Source organism: Lontra canadensis, unplaced genomic scaffold (genome assembly GCF_010015895.1).
Source record: "Lontra canadensis isolate GAN:19392208 unplaced genomic scaffold, GSC_riverotter_1.0 scaffold1, whole genome shotgun sequence".
Classification (NCBI taxonomy): Eukaryota; Metazoa; Chordata; class Mammalia; order Carnivora; family Mustelidae; genus Lontra; species Lontra canadensis.
In genome coordinates this window covers 6931779-6953442 of record NW_022630995.1, presented here as the reverse complement: position 1 = coordinate 6953442, position 21664 = coordinate 6931779, and the positions used below count along the sequence as shown (strand labels likewise).

The 21664-nt window shown below is 38.5% G+C and overlaps 1 protein-coding gene across 5 annotated transcripts in view; it reads left to right on the top strand.

Annotated features, from left to right (window-relative positions):
• Positions 1 to 20746, top strand: part of USO1 (USO1 vesicle transport factor) — a 90342-nt gene extending 69596 nt beyond the window's left edge. For 4 of the 5 annotated variants that reach the window (XM_032838599.1, XM_032838681.1, XM_032838513.1 and 1 more), the window contains 11 exons: positions 5421 to 5531; positions 5857 to 5975; positions 6136 to 6317; positions 7336 to 7457; positions 10133 to 10271; positions 11469 to 11632; positions 12757 to 12846; positions 15263 to 15361; positions 17563 to 17670; positions 19294 to 19509; positions 20256 to 20746. In XM_032838599.1, the coding sequence (XP_032694490.1) occupies positions 5421 to 5531; positions 5857 to 5975; positions 6136 to 6317; positions 7336 to 7457; positions 10133 to 10271; positions 11469 to 11632; positions 12757 to 12846; positions 15263 to 15361; positions 17563 to 17670; positions 19294 to 19509; positions 20256 to 20345 (1440 nt within the window). In that variant the 3' untranslated portion in view covers positions 20346 to 20746. Of the gene's footprint in view, positions 1 to 5420; positions 5532 to 5856; positions 5976 to 6135; positions 6318 to 7335; positions 7458 to 10132; positions 10272 to 11468; positions 11633 to 12756; positions 12847 to 15262; positions 15362 to 17562; positions 17682 to 19293; positions 19510 to 20255 lie in introns of those variants that run through there. The other variant, XM_032838839.1, reaches the window with a different exon arrangement.
• Positions 20747 to 21664: the final 918 nt, after the last annotated feature.

Here is a 21664-nt window from a genome sequence, read left to right as displayed (position 1 = left end):
CTTTAGCTTCCAGAATTTTTAATATTAGGTATTTTAAAAGTATGTGTGTCAATCATTTAGAAGGGAATGTTTTGGAAGTATAACTTATACACAGTAAAATGTACAGACCTCAAGTATGCAGTCAGATCGTTTTTGATGGGTGAATATTCCTCTAACCACCACCCAGGATAAGCTGTAGAACTTGCTCATCATCTCAGAAAGTTCCATCATGCCCCTTTCCCATTAATTTTCTATTCCCAGAGGCCACTGCTAGAAAGTGAATCTAATCATAATACTCTAGAAACTCATTGTAATACTCGAAGGGTAGAAGTTTAAAATGTTAGCTTTTTTATTTTTATAAGTAATGCAAAATACGGAATTTGAAATCCACAGACCAGGAATAAGAGGGATTTTTATTTAGAAAATAAAAAGGAAAACATAATGGTCTATGTTAAAGGTAAGATGACTCAGCTTCATTTATTTTGTTTGTGGTTCTCTTTCATCCTGTAAAATCTGTGATTTCTAGTAACTAAACCCACAGAATGTGCTGAAATGACAGTTTCAGCATCCATTTGTTTTTCCAACTCGTAGTGGTTCATACACTCTTGGGGGCTGAGAAGAGGTACGTACTTTTTCTTGACTTGAACCTATAAACAATCATACAGACGAATGTAAACATAAACAAAATGAATAGTTCCATGAAATTATTCTGCAAAGTGGAATGTGGGTTTTGTTTTGTTTTGTTTTGTTTTTTTGCTATTCTTGGGTATTTATCTTGTAAAAAATCCATCAGAAGATCAGAATGCAGTGACATAGAGTGTTTCGATAGCCTTTAAGGTCTAATATCTAACTTTTTTTTTTGGAGGCTGAAGTAGCTTGATCAGGATTTTGTTGGATCTTTCTGACAGTGTGTAATTGTACACTGGACACATACTATAGCATTTTTGTATTAATAGTTTATTTTCTTTTCATTTTGGAAAATTAAAAAAAAATAAAAACTAGAAGGTAAGAATTCTACTACCCAAAAGTAGCTGTTGGTTTGTTTTTTTTTTTTTTTAAAGTAGGCTCCACACCCAACATGGAGCTTAAACTCATGACCCTGAAATCAAGAGCCACACGCTCTACGCACTGAGCCAGCCAGGCCCTCCCAAGTCTTTTTTTTCTATACTGTTTATTTACATAGGAGTGATCGTACAAGAAGAGATTCCATTTTATATCCTGAATCTTTTCTTACAAATATTTTCTTTGTTATTAAACACTAAATAAACGTCACCTTATATGACTGCATAATATTTCACCAGCTATACCATTGGTCAGCTAACCATCTCTTTATTTTCAGACATTTAATTATCTTCCATTTTCTTTATTATAAATCACAGTTTGATGAACATCAGAATAATATAGTCTGCACAAAAAAGCATTCTTACACAGTCCTCGCTGTTTCCAATATGCATAACTTTATGTTATGCATACGCTATTTCCAATATGCATAACTTTATGTGAATGTAGCAAAGCAAGGACCACCTGTATTTCATTGAGTTTTAAAAAAAAATTATGCCGGCAATTTTTATTGTTTTTTCATTTTCCCAGTTCAGACTTTATTCTGCCGTCTATTTTAAATTTGGGGGCATTAGTCCTACTTTTAATAGGTAGAGAGCAAAGAATTGCATAACTAGAGGGGATGATTCGCAGTTTATATCACCCGTAGAACACTTACTTGTGTACCACGTGCTATTCTAAATTCTTGCAGTAACTCATTTAATCCGCTCCCCAGCTCAATGAGGGGGTATTCACCATCTAACCTGTTGAAGGATGATGATAAGGTTTCGTGCTGTTGAGTTTTAGAACCAGGATATTCAGAGCCTATCCTTTTAACTTCTGTGTTTGAGATTATCTAATCCAAAGGCCTCTGTTAGCTAAATGAAGAAATTGGGGTACATGTTGAACTTGTATAAGGTAGGGCAGTGGAGGGTTTGGTTCTTCTAATTTCCAGCCATATGTTTTCACTGATACCATACTGCCACTCTTAGAATTAAATTTAGTCTTTAAAAATACATGTACATACTTTAAAATGCATATATGTGTATATATATGATTTAGAAATCAAAATGATAAAAAAAGTATACAATAAGAAGTGTTGGCCCCTCCCACCCCGGTCCTGGTTCCCTGCCTCCTATTATTTATTTCTTCTGTTGCCTTCAGGTGCTTTTTGTGCAGAGCCACTGTTTGTTTTTTTCCTCTTACCTAATACCATTTTGTACCACCAGCAAAATCAAATAAGACTACCGCAGGTTGGATTATGTAATTCCCCATAATCTCACCAACAGTATGTTATCAGACTTGTATTTTCGCCAATCTGTTGAGAGGTGAAAAAATGTTATCTTAGTGAGTTTTAATGTCCATTTCTCTTTCCAGAACGTTGAATAGTTTTCTATGTGTTTATACACCATTTAAAGTTTTTCTGTGAACTCTCATTTCTTACAGTTAATATCATCTGCTCGTTTTTCTGTTGGGTTGCTAAATCATTTCTAATTTTATAGAAACTCATTTTATATTAAGGAATTCAACCCTTATCTGTCATAAGTTACAAATATGTTTTTCCTGATATGTCATTTGGTTTTTGACCTTGGTGTTTTATTTTGGATTTTTTTTTTTTTTGTATCAGACTTTTATCACTTTTCTGAATTTTATATCATACTTAGGCCTTCCCCACTTCATGATTTGAACAAACTTGCCTATATTTTCGTCTCATTTTTTCTGGTTTCATTTTTTGTGTTTATTTAAATCTTTGTTCCATTTTTCTTGATGAACTATGTGAGTTATGGATCCTCTGACCTTTTTTTATTTTTATTTTTATTTTTATTTTTATTTTTATTTATTTATTTGACAGAGATCACAAGTAGGCGGAGAGGCAGGCAGAGAGAGAGGAGGAAGCAGGCTCCCTGCCGAGCAGAGAGCCCAATGCAGGACTCGATCCTGGGACCCTGAGATCATGACCTGAGCTGAAGGCAGAGGCTTAACCCACGAGCCAGCCAGGCGCCTCCTCTTTTTTTTACTTTTATTTATTTTTAAAGATTTTATTTATTTATTTGACAGAGATCACAAGTAGGCAGAGAGGCAGGCAGAGAGAGAGGAGGAAGCAGGCTCCCTGCTGATCAGAGAGCCAGATGCGGGGCTCCATCCCAGAACCCTGGGATCATGACCTGAGCCCAAGGCAGAGGCTTTAACCCATTGAGCCACCCAGGCGTCCCCCTCTGACCTTTTTTAGATAGCTAGCTCATTGTAACATTTTGTAAGTCCTCCTGTATCCCACTAATGATTATATGCTATTTTTCTCATATACTGAATTCTCATTTGTAAAATCATTTCTGGACTTCTATTCTGTCCCTTGATTCCTGTCCGTTTATGACCTAGTATCACCTCATTGCCCCTTTCTCTTTTCTTTTCTTTCTTTTTTTTTTTTTTTTTGACTAAGTTTAGTTATTCTTGCTCTTTATTTTTCCATATGAACTTGAAAACCAGGTTGTTTAGTTCGGTGGAGAGAATAAAAACCTTTTGATATTTTATTTGGATTACCTAGATTTTACAGATCAATGTACCATTACTATCTCCATGATTTTGAGTTTTTCATCAAAATGATGAAATCACTGGTGTCTTTCTACTGATTTAGGTCTGCTTTTGTTCTCTTTAGGAGTGTTTTTTAAATTTTCCTCATTTAGGTTTTTTTTTTTTTTTAAGTTTTATTTATTTATTTGAGAGAGAGAGAGAATCTCCCTGCTGAACCTAGAACCCAAATGGGGTTGGTGAACAGGGCTCAATCCCAGGACCCTGAGATCATGACCTGAGCTGAAATCTAGAGAGTCTTCCACTTAACCTTAATCGACTGTGCCACCCAGGTGCCCCAGCCTCATTTAGGTGTTAGACAGTTTGGGTTAGGCTCATTTCCTGAATACTTTATCTTCTTTTGATGCCATAGCTTAAGTGGGGTGTTGCATTCTCTCTTGATTCTAACTAGTTTTGTTTAACTTTGCTTTCTTATTCTTCAGTTAGACCCCAAAGGGTATACTTCTAGAAGATAGTTACATTTCTCTTTATTCAGACACCAGCCCATGATTTGATAGAACGCCCTGTATATACAGTGTAGGTGTTGTTGGTACTTGCAGATGGAATTCCAAGTCATAATAAATTTTTTATATATAACAAGGGGAAATCAATGAAGTATTTTATTTATTTACTTGAGTAACTAGTTGAAAGTTCTCTGTGGCACATAGTCAATTGGGAATAACTATATTTTTTAACTTTCAAATCTACTTGGGTAACATGAAGATATACCATAGGCATAGTAATGACATGGAGGCAAGGAAAAAGTAAGAATAATGCATCATGTAGAAGCTAATGCTTATTTGGCAGATCATTTTGAAGAAGTCTAGTCTGAATTTCTTTAATTAAATCTGAAATACACTTGAAAATAGATTATAGAAAGGCCAAGATACTGACCGCAAGGTTCATGAAATTGGAACAGTCTTGAGTAATTTTTCAAAGCACGGTGATGGTTACTTTAAATCTATTCTTTGGCTTTGAGTAATTGTATTTTGGATGTTTTCTGCAGTTACCTCAAAGTAATCCATTACTGTGCTAAATTCCATTTATTTCTTTCAAACAACTTTTGTACTCTTAAACAAAAAATAGGTTATGTAATATAATATTGGGCAGTGGCTGTATGAGCTAAGAGACTATCCCCATAGGAGATATAAATGTGTTCATTAAAATGTAAGAAAGTGTCATTTTGATGGATGCGCTAGTTTTCAATATTGTTTGGTTGGCAGTAGTATAGTTAGTGGTTTGGGGCAGTTAGCGAATTTCAATAAATCTTTTTCTTCGTTATGTTTGTGATTCTCATTGTCTGGCATGTTGCCAGTGAGTTTGCAACATGGTTTATTTATTATCTTGTTAGGGAATATATTCTCTGATGGAATTTGACTAAATAATTCAGGAGATTATTTCCTTTTATTTTTCCTGATATTTTTTGAAGGAGGTAGAATTTGTCCTTTTATCAGAAACTTGTTTTTAAAATTTTGATTGAAACATCTGGATAACTTTATGTTACTGTAAAGTGTTTTCGGATTGATAATTTTTTTAAGCAGCTACATCGTGCATCTGCCTTAGCAGACCAGGTTTTTCCACTAGCAGTATTTTCGATAATTTGGTATATGTTTATGAACAGAAATCAATTCCAGTTTCTGCTCTCTATTCATTTTGGGAAGTACAGCCTGGAGAGGACACAAGAATGCAGTCTCTTGTTGTTTTTACGTGTGGATTCCTAACATATCTTTTGTAAGGCATTAAAAAATTTTTAATGCAAATGGAGAGGGATCTTAGGGTAACGTTAAGTTTGAAAAAAGATAAAATGAGATTTCTGCCAACTTATCTATTTGCTGCAGGGAAGCAAAATACAGACAAGAGTTGGATTATTGATGCTGCTCTGTACCTGGCTGAGCAACTGTCCCATTGCAGTCACGCATTTCCTTCACAATTCGGCCAATGTTCCATTTGTATCCTTTATGTTTTAGTAAGATGCGTGTAAGTATTTATTCTTATTTCTTCCTCTAAGCGAGAGGGAGTTCTGCGTTCTAAATATTTGAATTTATAATATTTAAAAAGCTGTGTTGCATCTTTTTAAACTGTTAAGGTGGAGATGATGCTCGCTTAAGCTGTGTGTGTGTGTGTGTGTCTGGTGCCTTTGTTTGTTCCATGCTTGCTCGGACTATATATAGAAGCTTTGTAGAAACCCTTACATGAAATACATGTCAGATTCAGACTATGAAGGAAAATACTCTAGATGTTATGAGCCATTAGTCTCCTTAACAAAAATTTCAGCTTACAGGACAAATTGCAGAAAATCTTGGCGAGGAAGAGCAGTTGGTCCAAGGCTTATGTGCCCTTTTGTTGGGTATTTCAATTTACTTCAATGATAACTCACTTGAGAGCTACATGAAGTAAGTAAGGGGAAAATGCTAGGGGAAAAAAATGACCTGCTAATTTCATCCAACTGATAATGATAAATTTTTTCTGCCAAAGTATAATGTAGACCCAAGTTTTAGGTTTTCTTATGACTTTTTTTTTTTAAAAAGCATTTCAATATGCTTATTTCTGTAGAGAGAAATTAAAACAACTAATAGAGAAGAGGATTGGCAAAGAAAACTTCATAGAGAAACTAGGATTTATCAGCAAACATGAGTTGTATTCCAGAGCATCTCAGAAACCACAGCCAAACTTCCCCAGTCCAGAATACATGATATTTGATCATGAGTTCACGAAGCTTGTAAAAGAACTTGAAGGTAAGACAGAGTTTGTATTGATTTTCATTTAAAAGTACCTATGGTCTCCATCTGTCAAATAAATAAATAAATAAAATCTTTTTTTTTTTAAAGTACCTATGATTATTTTGTATGTGTATATTTTGGACACATGTAGATTATATAGTAAGCCAAAAGTGGGTTGTTATTTTTTTTAGTAGCTCTTGGTCTATAGTTCATTGAAAGATTTTTGGCATTCAAGAAGATTGGGAAGACTATATCTTCTCTGTCATACAGTTAGGCCATATGTTTTGCTGATTAAATCTTAAAATAGGATTAAATTTTTTTTTTTTTAAGATTTTGTTGATTTTAAAGAGAGAACCCACACATGTATGCATGCACACTTTTGAGTCGGGGGAGGGACAGAGGAGCGGGAGAGAATTTTTTTTTTTTTTTTAGATTTTATTTATTTATTTGTCAGAGAGCGAGAGAGGGCACAAGTAGTGGGAGTGGCAGGCAGAGAGAGAAGCAGGCTCCCTGCTAAGCTCGGAACCTCCCCCCCCCCCCCCCCCCCCCCCCCCCCCCGCCCCATGCGGGACTGGATCCCAGGACTTCGGGATCATGACCTGAGCTGAAGACAGATGCTTAACAGACTGAGCCCCTCAGCCATCCCAGCAGGAGAGAATCTTAAGCAGACTCTGCACTGAGTACAGAGCCCAATATGAGGGCTCGATCTCACAATGCTGAGACCATGACCTGAACTGAAATCAAGCATTGGTCGTTTAACCAGCTGAGCCACCCAGGTGCCCCAGATTTTAAATTTTAAAATACAATTCTTTTTTTTGGTTTTATTTATTTACCTGACAGAGAGAGAGATCACAAGTAGGCAGAGAGGCAGGCAGAGAGAGAGGAGGAAGCAGGCTCCCCGCTGAGCAGAGAGCCCGAAGCGGGGCTCTATCCCAGGACCCTGGGATCATGACCTGAGCTGAAGGCAGAGGCTTTAACCCACTGAGCCACCCAGGTGCCCCTAAAATACATTTTAATAAGCTTTCTTTTATAGGTGTGATAACTAAGGCTATTTATAAGTCCAGTGAAGAGGATAAAAAAGAAGAAGAGGTGAAGAAAACATTAGAACAACATGACAGTATTGTGACTCACTACAAAAATATGATTCGAGAACAAGTATGTACTGATAAATTGTAAACACTGTCTGATGTACTGATACTTTTCTACTTTGGGGCAGAATTTTTCCTGGCATTTCATATGCAAGAAGTTACAGAAATTAGAGATTAGAGCACATTTTCCTAAATAATTCAAAGCTATCTGAGTATTCAACAAGCAGAGCTTAATATTGTGCTAAGCATTGTGCAGGATGTGGTGGATAAAGTCATGAATGAGACATGTTCCCCTATCACAATCCCGGGGAGAGAAAACTATAAATAGGGTATTGTGACACACGTAACATGAAGTCTAGTGATACGGATACTGGAGGGTCTGTTACTGCAGAGAGGCAGCTGATTTAGCTAAGTAAGAGCAGGAGCTGGAGAAAACAGAACGTGAGTGCCCAGCGGATAGCTAGGAACAAGCTGGGCAGAAGGAAAGATCAGGAAGAGAAGGAGCAGGACATGTTCCCAGGACGCACACAGAACACTTGGTGGCTGCGCCAAGCAGAAATTTGAGAAGCAAGGCCGGGGAGAGAGCCGTCCAGAAGGAGGTGGTCGAGGTGGTCGCGAGGGGCTGGGGGAGAGAACTTGGGCACTGATGGGGATAATGGCTATGGTGTTTTGTTTATTGTGTTCTAGATGCTCACAAAACAAATTCAGACACTTCCGTTTAATTTCCACAGCATCCCTACAAAGTAGTTAATATTTCCATCCAAGAATAAATGAGGAATCTGAGACTGAGAGAATTTGAATTTGTCCAGGATCACCCAGTAGTCAGTGGGACAGTATTCAAAAACGTGTGTTACTGGGACTCTCAAACTCATCACAGTGAGCTGTAGAGAGGGCAGACCTGCGAAATGTGGAAAGCAAAGTGGGCTTAAGTGGCAGGAGTGGGTGATGATTGGATGTGGGTGTGAGGGGCATAAAGGGTCAGATGCCGTCCTGAGATCTCCGTCTTGCAGGACTGAATAGGTGATGCTAAGAACAGCGGGGGGTCTCTTAGCGTGGAGAATGATGATGAAAGTGAAACTACCCTCTCAAAATCGTCAACTGACATTTTCTTGGCAGGCTACCGGAGAACCTGCACACTTGAGTTGTGTGAGCACCTTAGATTTCCCATTACATTTCGGCAAAGTGTGTTTCTTGTTTTTTGCTTTCATTTAATTCTTCGTCGTGGCATATACTTTGATTGGAATCCTAAAAAGGGCTGCAGTATTATCTGGAAAATGAGATTACTGTTGTTATTTAAATGCTATTAAAGTGAAAACAATACACTGGTGGCTGTCCATGGGGGGGGGGCGGCTGTACCCCTTTCCGCCCCCCACCCCCACACTGCACCACCACCACCACCACCACCACCACCACCACCACCACCACCACCCCACCCCCCACTGCTGACTATGCACAGCTTGAGGCAAGTGTGGCAAGTAAGAGCTTGGGTAGAGCTCTCTCAACGCGAGCTGCCTGTGTTCTTCCCCGCAATCTGTATTGTTGAGATTGGAATTCTAAGAATAAAAATATAGTGGTATATTTAGCATTTAGTCTGAGCTTTTCAGTTTGTAAGCAGATCAGTAAATTAGAATCATCTTTGAACGATTCAAACTTAAATCATTAAACTACCCATGGTTATTAGGATTTTTCATCTATATTTTAGTACAAATATGGAGTCATTTCCAGATGGTAAAATGTAATATCTTTAGAGCAGTGGAAAAGAAATACTTGGAATGCGATGTTACAGCCTACACATGGGTCTGATAAATATGGTTAATTTAGAAGAAGAAAAGAGTGATTTGACACAATTACCATAATGACTCTGCTTCAGAAATGTTAATTTTAAATAGTCTCACCATTTAAAATGCCATTTGACAATTAGGCAACAAGCATTGAGAACTATAAAATATTTATATAAACTGAATGACGTCTGAGAATACATCCTAAGGAAATTCTTCAGAATTCAGGAAAACAAAAATATGACTATGATATTTATTGTAATCATATTTATTATTTAGAAAACAAGGAAAGCAACCTCAGTGTTGCCTTTGAATGTAAATTATATTGCATCTACTGATGTTGAGAAAGCATTAAAAGTTATGATTGTGAAAAACTAGCAATATCAGGAGGAACTTAAAACTGAATAGTAAGTAAAGGCTATAAAATGACATGGATTGAGTATGACAATTTGAAAACACTTGAATTGAGAAAAAATTAGCAGATAATAAATATATCAAATTCAACTAGCTATATTAAGGTGATGAGAGTTGGAGGTTCTTTTCTTGGCCTTCTAAATGTTCTGTTCTAGAATTATCTTTGATGTTGAAAGTAGTATAGATGCATGTATATATTTATATACTAAGTTTCTTCAATTGTTTGGTGTAAATTTCTTAAATGGTTTGATGAACCGTAAAATGGAGTTTTTAAAATTGACTGTCCCCCACCCCAGTAATTGCAGTGAGATTGTAGGCCATGCCATGGTGCTTATTAATGGGGCCTTCCTGGTGATTGTACAGTTCTGCTGCATGTTAATTGACCTTGGTGCATACATTAAAGTATTATTACTTAATTATTGAGTGATTCTGGAAGAGTTGAGTACTTTAAAAATATCATGACCCAAAATAATCTCTGATTTTTAATTTGCTCATTTTCCTAATGCTAATCAGTACAAAATTTAAAACATTGAATTATGTTGTTTCCCAGGATCTGCAACTTGAGGAATTAAAGCAGCAGATTTCTACGTTAAAATGTCAAAATGAACAGCTCCAGACGGCAGTCACACAGCAAGTATCTCAGATTCAGCAACACAAAGATCAGTACAATCTTCTTAAAGTACAGCTAGGTAGGTATAGCTAGCCATAATTATTATAGTGTCCCCAAAAGCTGGACTGAATCAAATAGATTATTCTTGTGGACTAGTTTTTTTCTAACCTTAATCACTGTAACAAATTTGTAAATCAGAGTTTGAAGTCCAAGTTCTTTGCTACCTGTTTCAGTGTCTGATCCATTGATTCTCAGCCTTGAGTGCAGTTAGATAGAATATCCTGAGACCCATTTTTTGTTTTGTTTTGTTTAGTTTAGTTTTGTTTTTAATGCCGCCCATACAGAGATCCCACTCAAGGGTCTGATTTAATTAGTTGGTGTTGGAGCCAAGCAATAATTATTACAAGCTTCCCGGGTGATTCTGATGTGTATAGCCAGTTGAGAATGACTTCTCTAACCTTTCTATCTCCTCCTCTGCAAAATGGAACTGATAAGAGCATCTGTGTCGTCTGAGAATTAAATGAAATAATATATATTAAATTCTAGTTCATTTCCTGGCACATGGTAAGAGTCAAATGCTTGTAAATAGTATCATCCTGTAGTGCTTATGATTGGAATCCTAGCCATTTAGAAATAGTTTTATTTATATGAAGGTGACTAAAATTTTCAGAAAAAACTACCTCTTTCACTTCCTTATTTATAACAATTTGTCAGTGATTTTAGTATGTACAGAAAGCGGTTCCTTTGTGAAGATTTTAAGAGGGATTTTGTTTTCTCTCATATTAATTGACCGAATTGGAATTGAAACTACTCTAATTTTTTTAAAGATTTATTTATTTATTTTAGAGAGGTGGCAAGGGGCAGAGGGAGAGGGAGAGACAGAATCCCAAGCACTCTGCACTGAGCACAGAGGCCAACATGGGGCTCAGTTCATGACCCTGAGATCATGACCTGAGCCGAAACCAAGAGTTGGATGCTTAATTGACTGAGCCATCCAGGTGCCTGGAAACTACTGCAATTGTTAATTATAGATCACCAAACCATGCAGTTTAGTCTTAGTAAGACTATGCTTTTTTCTTCCCAGAAACCTGAAAATATCATCACTTCCCATTTCTATCAATGCACTGTTTTGCAAAAATGAAGTGTGTCTACAAAAGTGCTGTCAAAGTAGCGGAATTAAGGAAATTTTATATTTTTATATTTAAATCTTCTCATTCAGGAAATGAAAAACTTAAGTTTTATGCTGGCTTTTCAAATTTTGTTCCTGTCTTCATAGGAAAAGATAATCAGCATCAAGGTTCCTACAGTGATGGGACTCAGGTGAATGGCGTTCAGCCAGAAGAAGTTGGTAGGTTACGAGAAGAGATAGAAGAATTAAAAAGTAATCAGGAACTTTTACAAAGCCAGCTGGCTGAAAAGGACTCTCTGATTGAGAATTTGGTGAGTAAATGGTAAAAAAGTTTAAGAAGTCAAGAGTAATTCTCATGGGGCACCTGGGTGGCTCAGCGGATTAAGGCCTATGCCTTTGGCTCAGGTCATGATCCCGGGGTCCTGGGATCGAGCCCCGCATCGGGCTCTTTGCTCAGTGGGGAGCCTGCTTCTCCCTCCCTCTCCTCTCTGCCTGCCTCTCTGCCTACTTGTGATAAATAAATAAAATCTTTAAAAACAAAAAAAGAAGAAGAATTCTCATTATCTTGCTTGTTGATTTTCCTGGATCCCTTAAGCCAAAGGGTTGTAGTAAGGTTTTAGAATATGAGCTTTTGGGGGTACCTGGCTGGCTCAGTCGGTAAAGCATGTGACTTTTGATCTCGGGGTCATGAGTTTGAGCTCCACGTTCAGCACAGAGTTTACTTAAGAAAAAAATTAGAGGGCGCCTGGGTGGCTCAGTGGGTTAAGCCGCTGCCTTCGGCTCAGGTCATGATCTCAGGGTCCTGGGATCGAGTCCCGCATCGGGCTCTCTGCTCAGCAGGGAGCCTGCTTCTCTCTCTCTCTCTCTCTCTCTCCCTCTCTCTCTGCCTGCCTCTCTGTCTACTTGTGATCTCTGTCGAATAAATAAATAAAATCTTTAAAAAAAAAAAAAAGAAAAAGAAAAAAATTAGAATATGAGCTTTGGTGTCAGACTGTCTTAAGCTTCAGCACTTCCTGACTAATTGAATTTAAGCAACTTAGTTAACCTCTTTAAACTTGTTTCCTGATCTATAAACTGGTAGTGGTCATACCTGTTTTGTTACTGTGAGAATTAAATGACTACTCTGTAGAAAGCTCTTTTAATACATGGAAATCACTCAGTAAATACCTGTGTTGATGCTCTTTCTCCATATGGCCTCAGATAAGTGCTTAGATTTAATAAATTACTTGGTATAAGTATAAATTTATTAGCTATGGAAAAGTTGTAGACATTGTGTGCTAGGTTGAAATTTTATCTTGGATATAAAAACGAAAATGTTGATGTGAAATTTTTGGTAAACCTCTATAAGGCATAGCTTATATGTGTACAGTTTTCTATTATTTCCTGTCTCTTTAGACTGAATTGATTTCATACTTTATTTCTGTGCTATTTGTAGAAATCTTCCCAAGCATCGCCTGGCGCAAATGAACAGTCTTCAGCAACAGCTTCTGCTAGAGATTCTGAACAAATTGCAGAATTAAAACAGGTAATTTTCCAGCTTGATCCAAGTTCTATTTCCTGTTGTTTTAATTATAATAGAGTAATAGCCATGTAGTTTCATTAATTGAGAACTGCTTTGTTAGTGTAAGCAAAACTTGATAGTGAAGATAGTTATTTGGAAGTCCAGAAGCTTTTTTAATTATATGGTAATGGTATTTTGCTTTTTATTAACTGTTTTTATTTTTTAATTGTGTTCTTTTTAACAGATTTGAGCATCTCACCTGGGTTATTTTTAGATTATCAGTGAGCTAACAGTTAAGGAAAATTTAAGTATATTTATAAGTTGCAAATACGAAGATAGAAAATCTTATGCCTAATTTTCATATACTATTGACCATGATAATTGCATGGTTAAAGGTATTGAGTGTTTAAACCATTCTGTCCAGAAGAATGTTGGTTTTTGGAACTGGAAAAGGGAATAAATTTGTGTTTATCTCAATTAGATGATTACTTAAAAAAGCAAAACAGACTTTTTCTGCTGTAATAATTTATAATATCTAGAAAAGCAAATTAAACTTTTTCCTACTTGGTTATTTGTAATATTTATAATTTCCTGTGAAACTAGGTAGTGCCAATTTAACTTTATCCAATGAGAATATTAAATGTGTTTGTTTGAGAAAAGAGCCAGAAAAGGAAGAAAAGAACCACTTACATATAGAATTAAGTATTGGGAAGAAAAGTGTAGAAAAGTATCAGATGCTCATTAGTATATTATCCCTAAATAAGTTGTGTTTTTTTCCTTATAAAATTTTTTTCTTTCCTCCTTTCCTTTTTCTTCTGTCCTACCCTCCTTTCTTCCTTTCTTATAAAAAGGAACATGTGTTTCTTCTGTTTCTTTTAAAAAACAACAAAAAAAGTAATACTGAAGGAGGAAGTGAACAGCCCCACAAACGTAGGACTTGACTGGCTTCTCCGCTAGGCACGTGATCCTAGCCTGCTGACATTGCTGATCGGAGAGAGGGATAACTGTACACAGAGCAACTGGGTCACATTTTGATAATGCCCATGAACCCCAAAGTAGATTCTACAATCGGTCTTTTCAAAAAAGATCATTTGTCGCGAAGGATTTTTAAGTTACAAGTTTGTGTGAGGAAAATTCACATGCCACTTTTGTTTTCTGAAGCCTGCCTACACGAGAACTGTACTAAAATTAAAGGGAATTAAGTTTTTTATAAATGAGCTTAGTTTATAAGTCCCAAGTAAAAATTTTACTCTGTGTTTCCCAGTGAAACTTTAGTTAGATAGTTCTTTCTTTTTTTTTTTTTAAGTTAGATATCTCTAAAGAGCATTGCCTTTGGATTTTTACTTTCTGTAATTTATTTTTTATCAGTTTTATATTGTTAAAAAGATGTTTTAAATGACTGTTTTGTTATATAGCAAAATCCTGTATAAAAAGAGAACTAAAATTGTCCATAGCCTGGATGTCTATGTAACTCATTTAGATAACTGAATAAAACATCAAAGGGAAGCCTCATATGTATGTGAAAGAAAGTTTTAAGAGAACAAAAGAGTTTTTTACATGACCGTACCCACCGCTTACCCAGTGTCTGCAGACATGGTCAAGTTGTATGAGGGAGATGCCCCTGGTAGAACCACAGTTATAATTGGTTTTTACCCCTGGGCGGTTTTGGTGGGGGGAGGGCAAGAACGTTGGGAATTTCAACATTAATGATATATAAACTTTCAGTTAATTCCCTCCTTTTCCCTACAGCACTAACTACTTTGATCTATGTTAGGAGGCCTATGGTCTAAATATGTCCTGTCTTTCCCTTTCCAAATACTAAATGTCTAGTTTTTGGCCAGAGAAGAGGAACATGCATGAGATTGAAACAGGGATCCAGTGGTCTTCCTAAGCAGACTTCAACCAACCCTGCTGTTTTTGACCCCATTTTTACCCACACTTGCAGAGATACCTGGTGGGGCCAGATTCCAAGCCCTTTGGTAGGCAGGCACCGCATGTCAGGTAGCAAGTCCACACATCACTTTAGGTTTTTAGCTTTCTCAGGTGTGCTGCCGTCCCTTACCACTGACATTTGCTTTCTGAAATTCCCCAATTTTATTTGTTCGTTTCTCTTATTCTCTTTGTCCTTGTGCATTTCTCTCCCCACCCCACGCTCCCTTCCTTCCTCTTTCCGTTCTTCCCCCACCTTACGGTTTTTTTACACGGGATCTCAGGAAGAAGCAGAGGTGAAAATATGTATAAGGAACTTGCTTAATTCTCTATCTTGAATGCAAAGTTCAAGGACAGTTTTTTTAGAATTAGATTTTAAAACCTGGAAGTTGTGATTTTAGAGAGAGGGACCAAGAAAGGAAATAATTTTAAATTTCTTCCTGTAAATACACATTGCCTTGCTGAAATTAATGATGTTTCATGTTACAACGCAATTATTTTTGTCTCCTAGGAGCTGGCAACATTGAAGTCTCAGTTAAACTCACAATCTGTGGAGATCACCAGACTGCAGACAGAAAAGCAGGAGCTGTTAAGGAAAACCGAAACATTTGTATGTTAATTATTACTTTCTTATTCCTGCAAGATAGTAAACACAAGGTTAAGGCTTCTTTCTCAGCCACTCTGTAAAAGGAGTGAATGTAACAGAAGTGAATGTGTTGGAGAGCACCTTCCCTTTAGGTGACTCACTGGCCACAGTTCTGGTCATCCAGGCTTCTGGGCCAGGCTGGCAGGCACATTAGAGTCAGAATCAGCAGATCAGTGTAATCAATGATTTAAATGGTTCATTGTGCTGGTATCTTGGATTTTATCCCATCTCTGTCCCCTTCAGTCCGTCAGTCCAAGCTGACAGGTTTTCTGCTGGTCTAGAATTGTCAAAAACCTTCTTAGTGACCCATGCCATTCCCAGGGATCCAAGTCGCCAGATAAGATCCGGATCATCCTTTCTCTATTCCAGCCTCTGCCGAGGTGGTTGACTAGGTCCCTGAGCCACACGAGTAACTTCTTTATGGAGGTGGTCTGGCCACATCCTCGGTATTTCAGCAGAACACTCTTTGTTGTTTATTGCGATAGGGATAGGCTGCGAATTTTCTAAATCTTCGTGTTCTGATTCCCTTTTGCTTAACGTTCCTTCTTCAAGTTATTTCTCTCCTGTTACAGTTTCCAGTAGGCTTCAAGGAGAAACCACGCCACACCTCTAACACTTTGTTTAGAAATCACCACACTGAGGGCACCTGAGTGGCTCAGTGGGTTGGGCCTCTGCCTTCCGCTCGGGTCATGATCTTGGGGTCCTGGGATCGAGTCCCGCATTGGGCTCTCATCTTGTCGGGGAGCCTGCTTCCTCCTCTCTCTCTCTGCCTGCCTCTCTGCCTACTTGTGATCTCTCTCTGTCAAATAAATAAATAAAATCTTTAAGAAAAAAAAAAAAGAAATCACCTCACCGAAATATCCAAGTTTGTCGCTTTTAAGCTCTACTTCCTACAAAGCACTAAAACACAATTCAGCCTGTTTCTTTGACACCTGATAATCAGGATCTCCATCCTCTACTTTCCAGTAACGTGTTCTTCATTTCCATTCGGGGCCTCACCAAAACCTCCTTTCCCTCCATATTTCTACCAACATTCTATTCATGATGATGTTCTCCTTTTTTTTTTTTTTTTTTTTGAGATTTTATTTATTTATTTGACAGAGAGGCAGGCAGAGAGAGGTGGGGGGTGGGGGGAAAGCAGGCTCTCTGAGAGCCCGATGTGGGGCTCCATCCCAGGACCCAGAGACCATGACCCGAGCCAAAGGCAGAGGCTTTAACCCACTGGGCCACCCAGATGCCCCATGGTGATATGTTTTCTCCAAGACCATAGAAGCTTTCTCTCTAATTTCCCTTTTTTTCTGAGCATTCACCAGAATTGCCTTTATCATCCATGTTTCTACTGACGGTCTCTTCAAGGCAGTTTAGGCTTCATCTGACATGTACCTCAGATGACATCCTGTCCACATTTTTAGGTATTTGTTACGTCAACACCCTCTTTCCCAGTTCTTTGTAGAAAAAAGGCAGGGAAGATTGGAAAACCATGATTTAAGAATATTTCCTGGAGCACTTAAGAAAATCTTTGCATTTTGGGGTGTTTGGGTGGTGCAGTTGGTTAAGTGTCTGACTCTTGGTTTTGGCTCAGGTCGTGATCTCAGGGTCATGAGATCGAGTCCCACGTCATCGGGCTCCGTGCTCTGCTCAATCTACTTGAGTTTCTCTCCTTCTTCCTCTTTTCCTCCCCTCCATGGTTGCTCTCTCTTTCCCTCTTTCTCTCAAATAAATAAAATCTTAAAAAAAAACAAAAAGTAAGAAAAGAATCTTTATATTTCACCAGTTAATGGGATTCAGCTCAGTTTCCCCACCTGCTTCTCTGAGATGACAGTGTGGACTTCACTTGCAGAAGTATTGTGAGGAGAGGGCTCTGAGAAATATTCTCTGCTTAGTAAATGCTGTTATAGCTGTGGTCTGATGTTGAGGCTGCTTGACCCAGCCTTCCTCGTGCTCCGCTGAGATCTGATGCTGCGACACCCCTGCCTCAGCCTCAGCCTCCCGCTCCACCATAGGCACCGCTCGTCCTTTCTAGCGTATGTGTCAGTACATAAGGAATTCTGCTTCCTGTTACTGGAAATATAGTTTCAAAGTAGCGAGAAAATTAAGTCACCTTTGGGATTTCACACTGATTATGCTTTAAAGAAACTTTTTTTCCCTCCAATTTCTACCTTCAGGCGAAATCAGCTCCTGCACCAGGAGAGGGTGAAGCTGGAACGGCTGCAAAGACCACCGACGTGGAAGGCAGACTGTCGGCGCTGTTACAGGAGACGAAGGAGTTAAAGGTTGCGCTGTGGTGAAACTTTGATTTATTGCATATCCTATAAAATGAACTCAGGAAATTTGATCTTATTTGATGTCTCAGGTCTTTAGCTTTATGAGGCAAATTTGTAGGGTGTAATTTTATCTCACAACGTGTGCATTGCTATTTGGATGAGTGAAGATAGCATGAGTGAAGGTTTTTAAATGCCGTTTCAGATAACAATACCACATACATGAAGTAAGAGTGGGTACGAATGTACTTTGAAAGTAGAAATCATTGAAAGTTGTTGTTTTGTTTTTTTTTTTAAGATTTTATTTATTTATGACACAGAGATCACAAGTAGGCAGAGAGGCAGGCAGAAAGAGAGGGGGAAGCAGGCTCCCCGCTGAGCACAGAGCCCGATGCGGGGCTCAATCCCAGGACCCTGAGATCATGACCTGAGCTGAAGGCAGAGACTTTAACCCACTGAGCCACCCAGGCACCCCGAAAGTTAAGTTTTCTTGCCAATCTTTAATCACAGTAAGAAATAAAGAGTACAGGGGCACCTGAGGGGTGCAGTTGGTTAAGCCTCCGACTCTTGGTTTCTCCTCGGGTCATGAATTCAGGGTCGTGAGATCCAGCCCTGCATTGGGCTCCACGCTCAGCGCAGAGTCTGCTGGAGATCCTCTCCCTCTCCCTCTGCCCCTCCTGCTCATGTTCTCTCTCTCTCTCTCTCTCTCTCTCAAATAAAGAAATAAATCTAAAAAAATTTTTAAAAAAGAAGTAAAGAGTATAGCTTTGGCTAAAATACAGGCCACATGTAGGCTTTCCATTAGGCTGAGGACACAGGCATGAAAGAGCCTGCCAGCCTGTGTGACAGAGAAATCAGAATAAGTAACATGAAGAGAAGAGTGAGGAGAAAGTAATAAAACTAAGAGGCATGAATACAACCTGTGTGATGATGTCTTTTGGAGCGTAGTCAGATTATTTTATCTTTATGCCGTGGATTTTATTTGCAGCTGTTTTTCTTTCCCATTTGATCGTATGCATGAAGTTGGGTTAAAAAAAAAGTGTTTTTATCCTGAGTTCTAATTCTGATGCCCATCAGGCTTCGCCTGTAAAATGTTTTGTGTCTTTATTTTGTTCCTCTGGTTATCTGAAATGGTATTATCTCTTAGGTTTTTTTGAAAAATAGCTACTTAAAACTATTTTTTGGATGTTAAACTCTGTTTTTCACAATAACCATCTTTGATATACAGCCTAACATAAATGCTCATGTTACTGGATGAGTGTGTGTGTATGTGTGTGTTCTATCCCCAAAACCTCCACGCCCCCCCAAAATCCTCAGATTGTCACAGAAAGAATGAACCTAAAAATAAAAGAGAGAGAAAGAGGGGCGCCTGAGTGGCTCAGTGAGTTAAAGCCTCTGCCTTAGGGCTTGGGTCATGATTCCAGGGTCCTGGGATCGAGCCCCACATGGGGCTCTCTGCTCAGTAGGGAGCCTGTTTCCTCCTCTCTCTCTGCCTGCCTCTGCCTACTTGTGATCTCTGTCTGTCAAATAAATAAAATCTTAGAAAGAGAGAGAAAGAATGAACCTGTTTGTTAAAAACCTTGTGAGAGTGAATACTAATCTTAAATGGGTTGATCTTCCCCTTTCTTTTCCCAGAGTGAAATTAAAGCTCTGTCTGAGGAACGGAGCGCCATCAAAGAGCAGTTGGACGCCTCTAACAGCACCATTGCCATTTTACAAAATGAGAAAAACAAGCTCGAGATGGACGTTACAGATTCCAAAAAAGAACAGGACGATCTGTTGGTGCTGTTGGCTGATCAGGACCAGAAAATATTTTCGTTAAAGAATAAACTCAAGGAGCTTGGTCATCCGGTAAGACCGAAATGTTCCCAGAAATGATCGAGGGTATATTTTCAAGAATTGTACTGTAGCGTGGCAGTGTTGTACCTCCATATCCGTGTCACGGGCGTAACTGTCGGTCCATGAATGCAGGATCGTCTGCTCTTCTCCTGTGGTTTTCAGTGAGTCGACTTAGGATACCCAGGCACCGTTTCCAGCATCTGTTAACTCTTCTCTTTTGGGCTTTGAGCCTACAGGTGAACTGATTGGCTCCTGTGGTCACGAGACTCTCATCATCCACATGTGCCATTCTCTTTTGTCATGTTTGATCCACATTTGTGTGTAGAGAGGTATGGCCATCTGTCAGCAAGTCAACCTGTCCATCTCGTCTCATGATGGCAGAGGGGGGCGCCTGGGTGGCTCAGTCGGTTAAGTGTCAGCCTTTGGCTTGGGTCATGATCTCCCAGGTCCTGGGATCAAGCCCTGAGTCGGGCTCTCTGCTCAGCAAGGAGTCTGCTTTTCCCTCTCACTCACCCTCTGTGTTCTCCTTCTCTCTCTCTCTCTCTCTCTCTTTCTCTCTCAAATAAATAAATAAATAAATAAATAAAATCTTTAAAAACAATGGCAGAGAGCCTTGAGCAGTAAATCAAGAAAATCAGATGGCTTGTAATCGACAATTACTGGAAGGAATAAAGAATTTATCAGAGACTGTGTGTCAGTATGCATTGAATGCGAAGTGATCAGATGTTAATAGTGATAAATGTGCATATTCCCTTTAGGTAGAAGAAGAGGATGAACTTGAATCCGGAGACCAGGATGATGAGGAAGATGAAGATGAAGACGATGGCAAGGACCAGGGGCCGATCTAGCCTTCAGACCTCTAGGAGTGATAGAGTTTGTATTGTAACTTTGAAGATGGAGTCTTAAGACAGTGCTTTGGTTTGCCTCCACAGAAAATAAAGATTTAGAAACCCAAGTTGAAAACACTCACTAGTAAGACTATTGATGTACTTTTCTTAAATGATGCCACCCATGTTGGAAACCCTAAAACTGACTTCTTGCAGAACACACATCCTTTATTGAAATTCATCTGAATTGTCCCAAAAGATAATTTGCAAAGAACTTCAGACAGTAAAAACGCACCATTTTGGAGCGTGTGGTGGCAGTGCTGTTTATCTTAGTTTACTGGTTGTTCACATAAGTTCTGTATTTGTCTATTAATTGCACTTTTCAGAATATGTGACTTTAAATACTAACACATTTGATTTAACATGTATTGGAATCACTGTTTCTAAATTCAGTATTGGGCTTCTTAGCTAATGATTTCCCTTTAAAGAAGTGGATTTACTCAAAGGCAAGAGAACACAGACCGGGGTGTATCATCAGCCCTCCAGCCGGTGTGACTCCTAAGACGGGCAGGCTAGGACAGGGTAGAACGAGTGCCTTGACACCTGATCTGGCTGCATTGTGTACGTCAGGGAAGAAGTGGAAGGATACTGGCACACAGAGATGAGGAGGGTGTTTCCAGAAACTTTGGCGACACCGTATTGGCATGTGGTTGGCTTTGGTTTTATTTTAAGCTAAACTTTAAAACATTACAAATGAACAGCTCATACAATTCAGGTTTAGTTTTGTTATTTGATTATCATGAAACATATTATGGACCTAGTTTTAAAAAGACCCGAACTATGATTTATATAATTTATTGGCATTTTTGCTGAATAGGCTTAAGTCAGATAATAGATTTTTAAAAAGCAAATGAAGCAATGTGTCAAAATTTAATGTTTCATAATAAAAATAGATACTATATTCACTTAATCCCTGGTCATGGTTCCCTTTTTTAGATTTTGAGGAAAGTATTTTATTCTTACTAAAAGCTGAGGCAAGTGGAAGTGGTAAGAGGAATTCTCTTCCTGAAAGTACATAATTATAACTGACTGCTAAAAGCAGTCTTATCGTTCAAAACTCATTAGGATTCCATAAGACTGGAGGGTCTAATTTGGAACAGAAACAGAAGAGGTTGGAGAAGGGCTCTGGTGTTTCTAAATTGAGCCTTGGAGTTCTTAGCATTGATTTCCATTTAAAGAAGGAGGTTTACTTAAATGCAAGACAGCAAGAGTTGGAGGATAATGTATAGCACCTGCCTCCTGACCTCAGGAATAGTTTGAGTGGCCCGCTAAGGGGTACA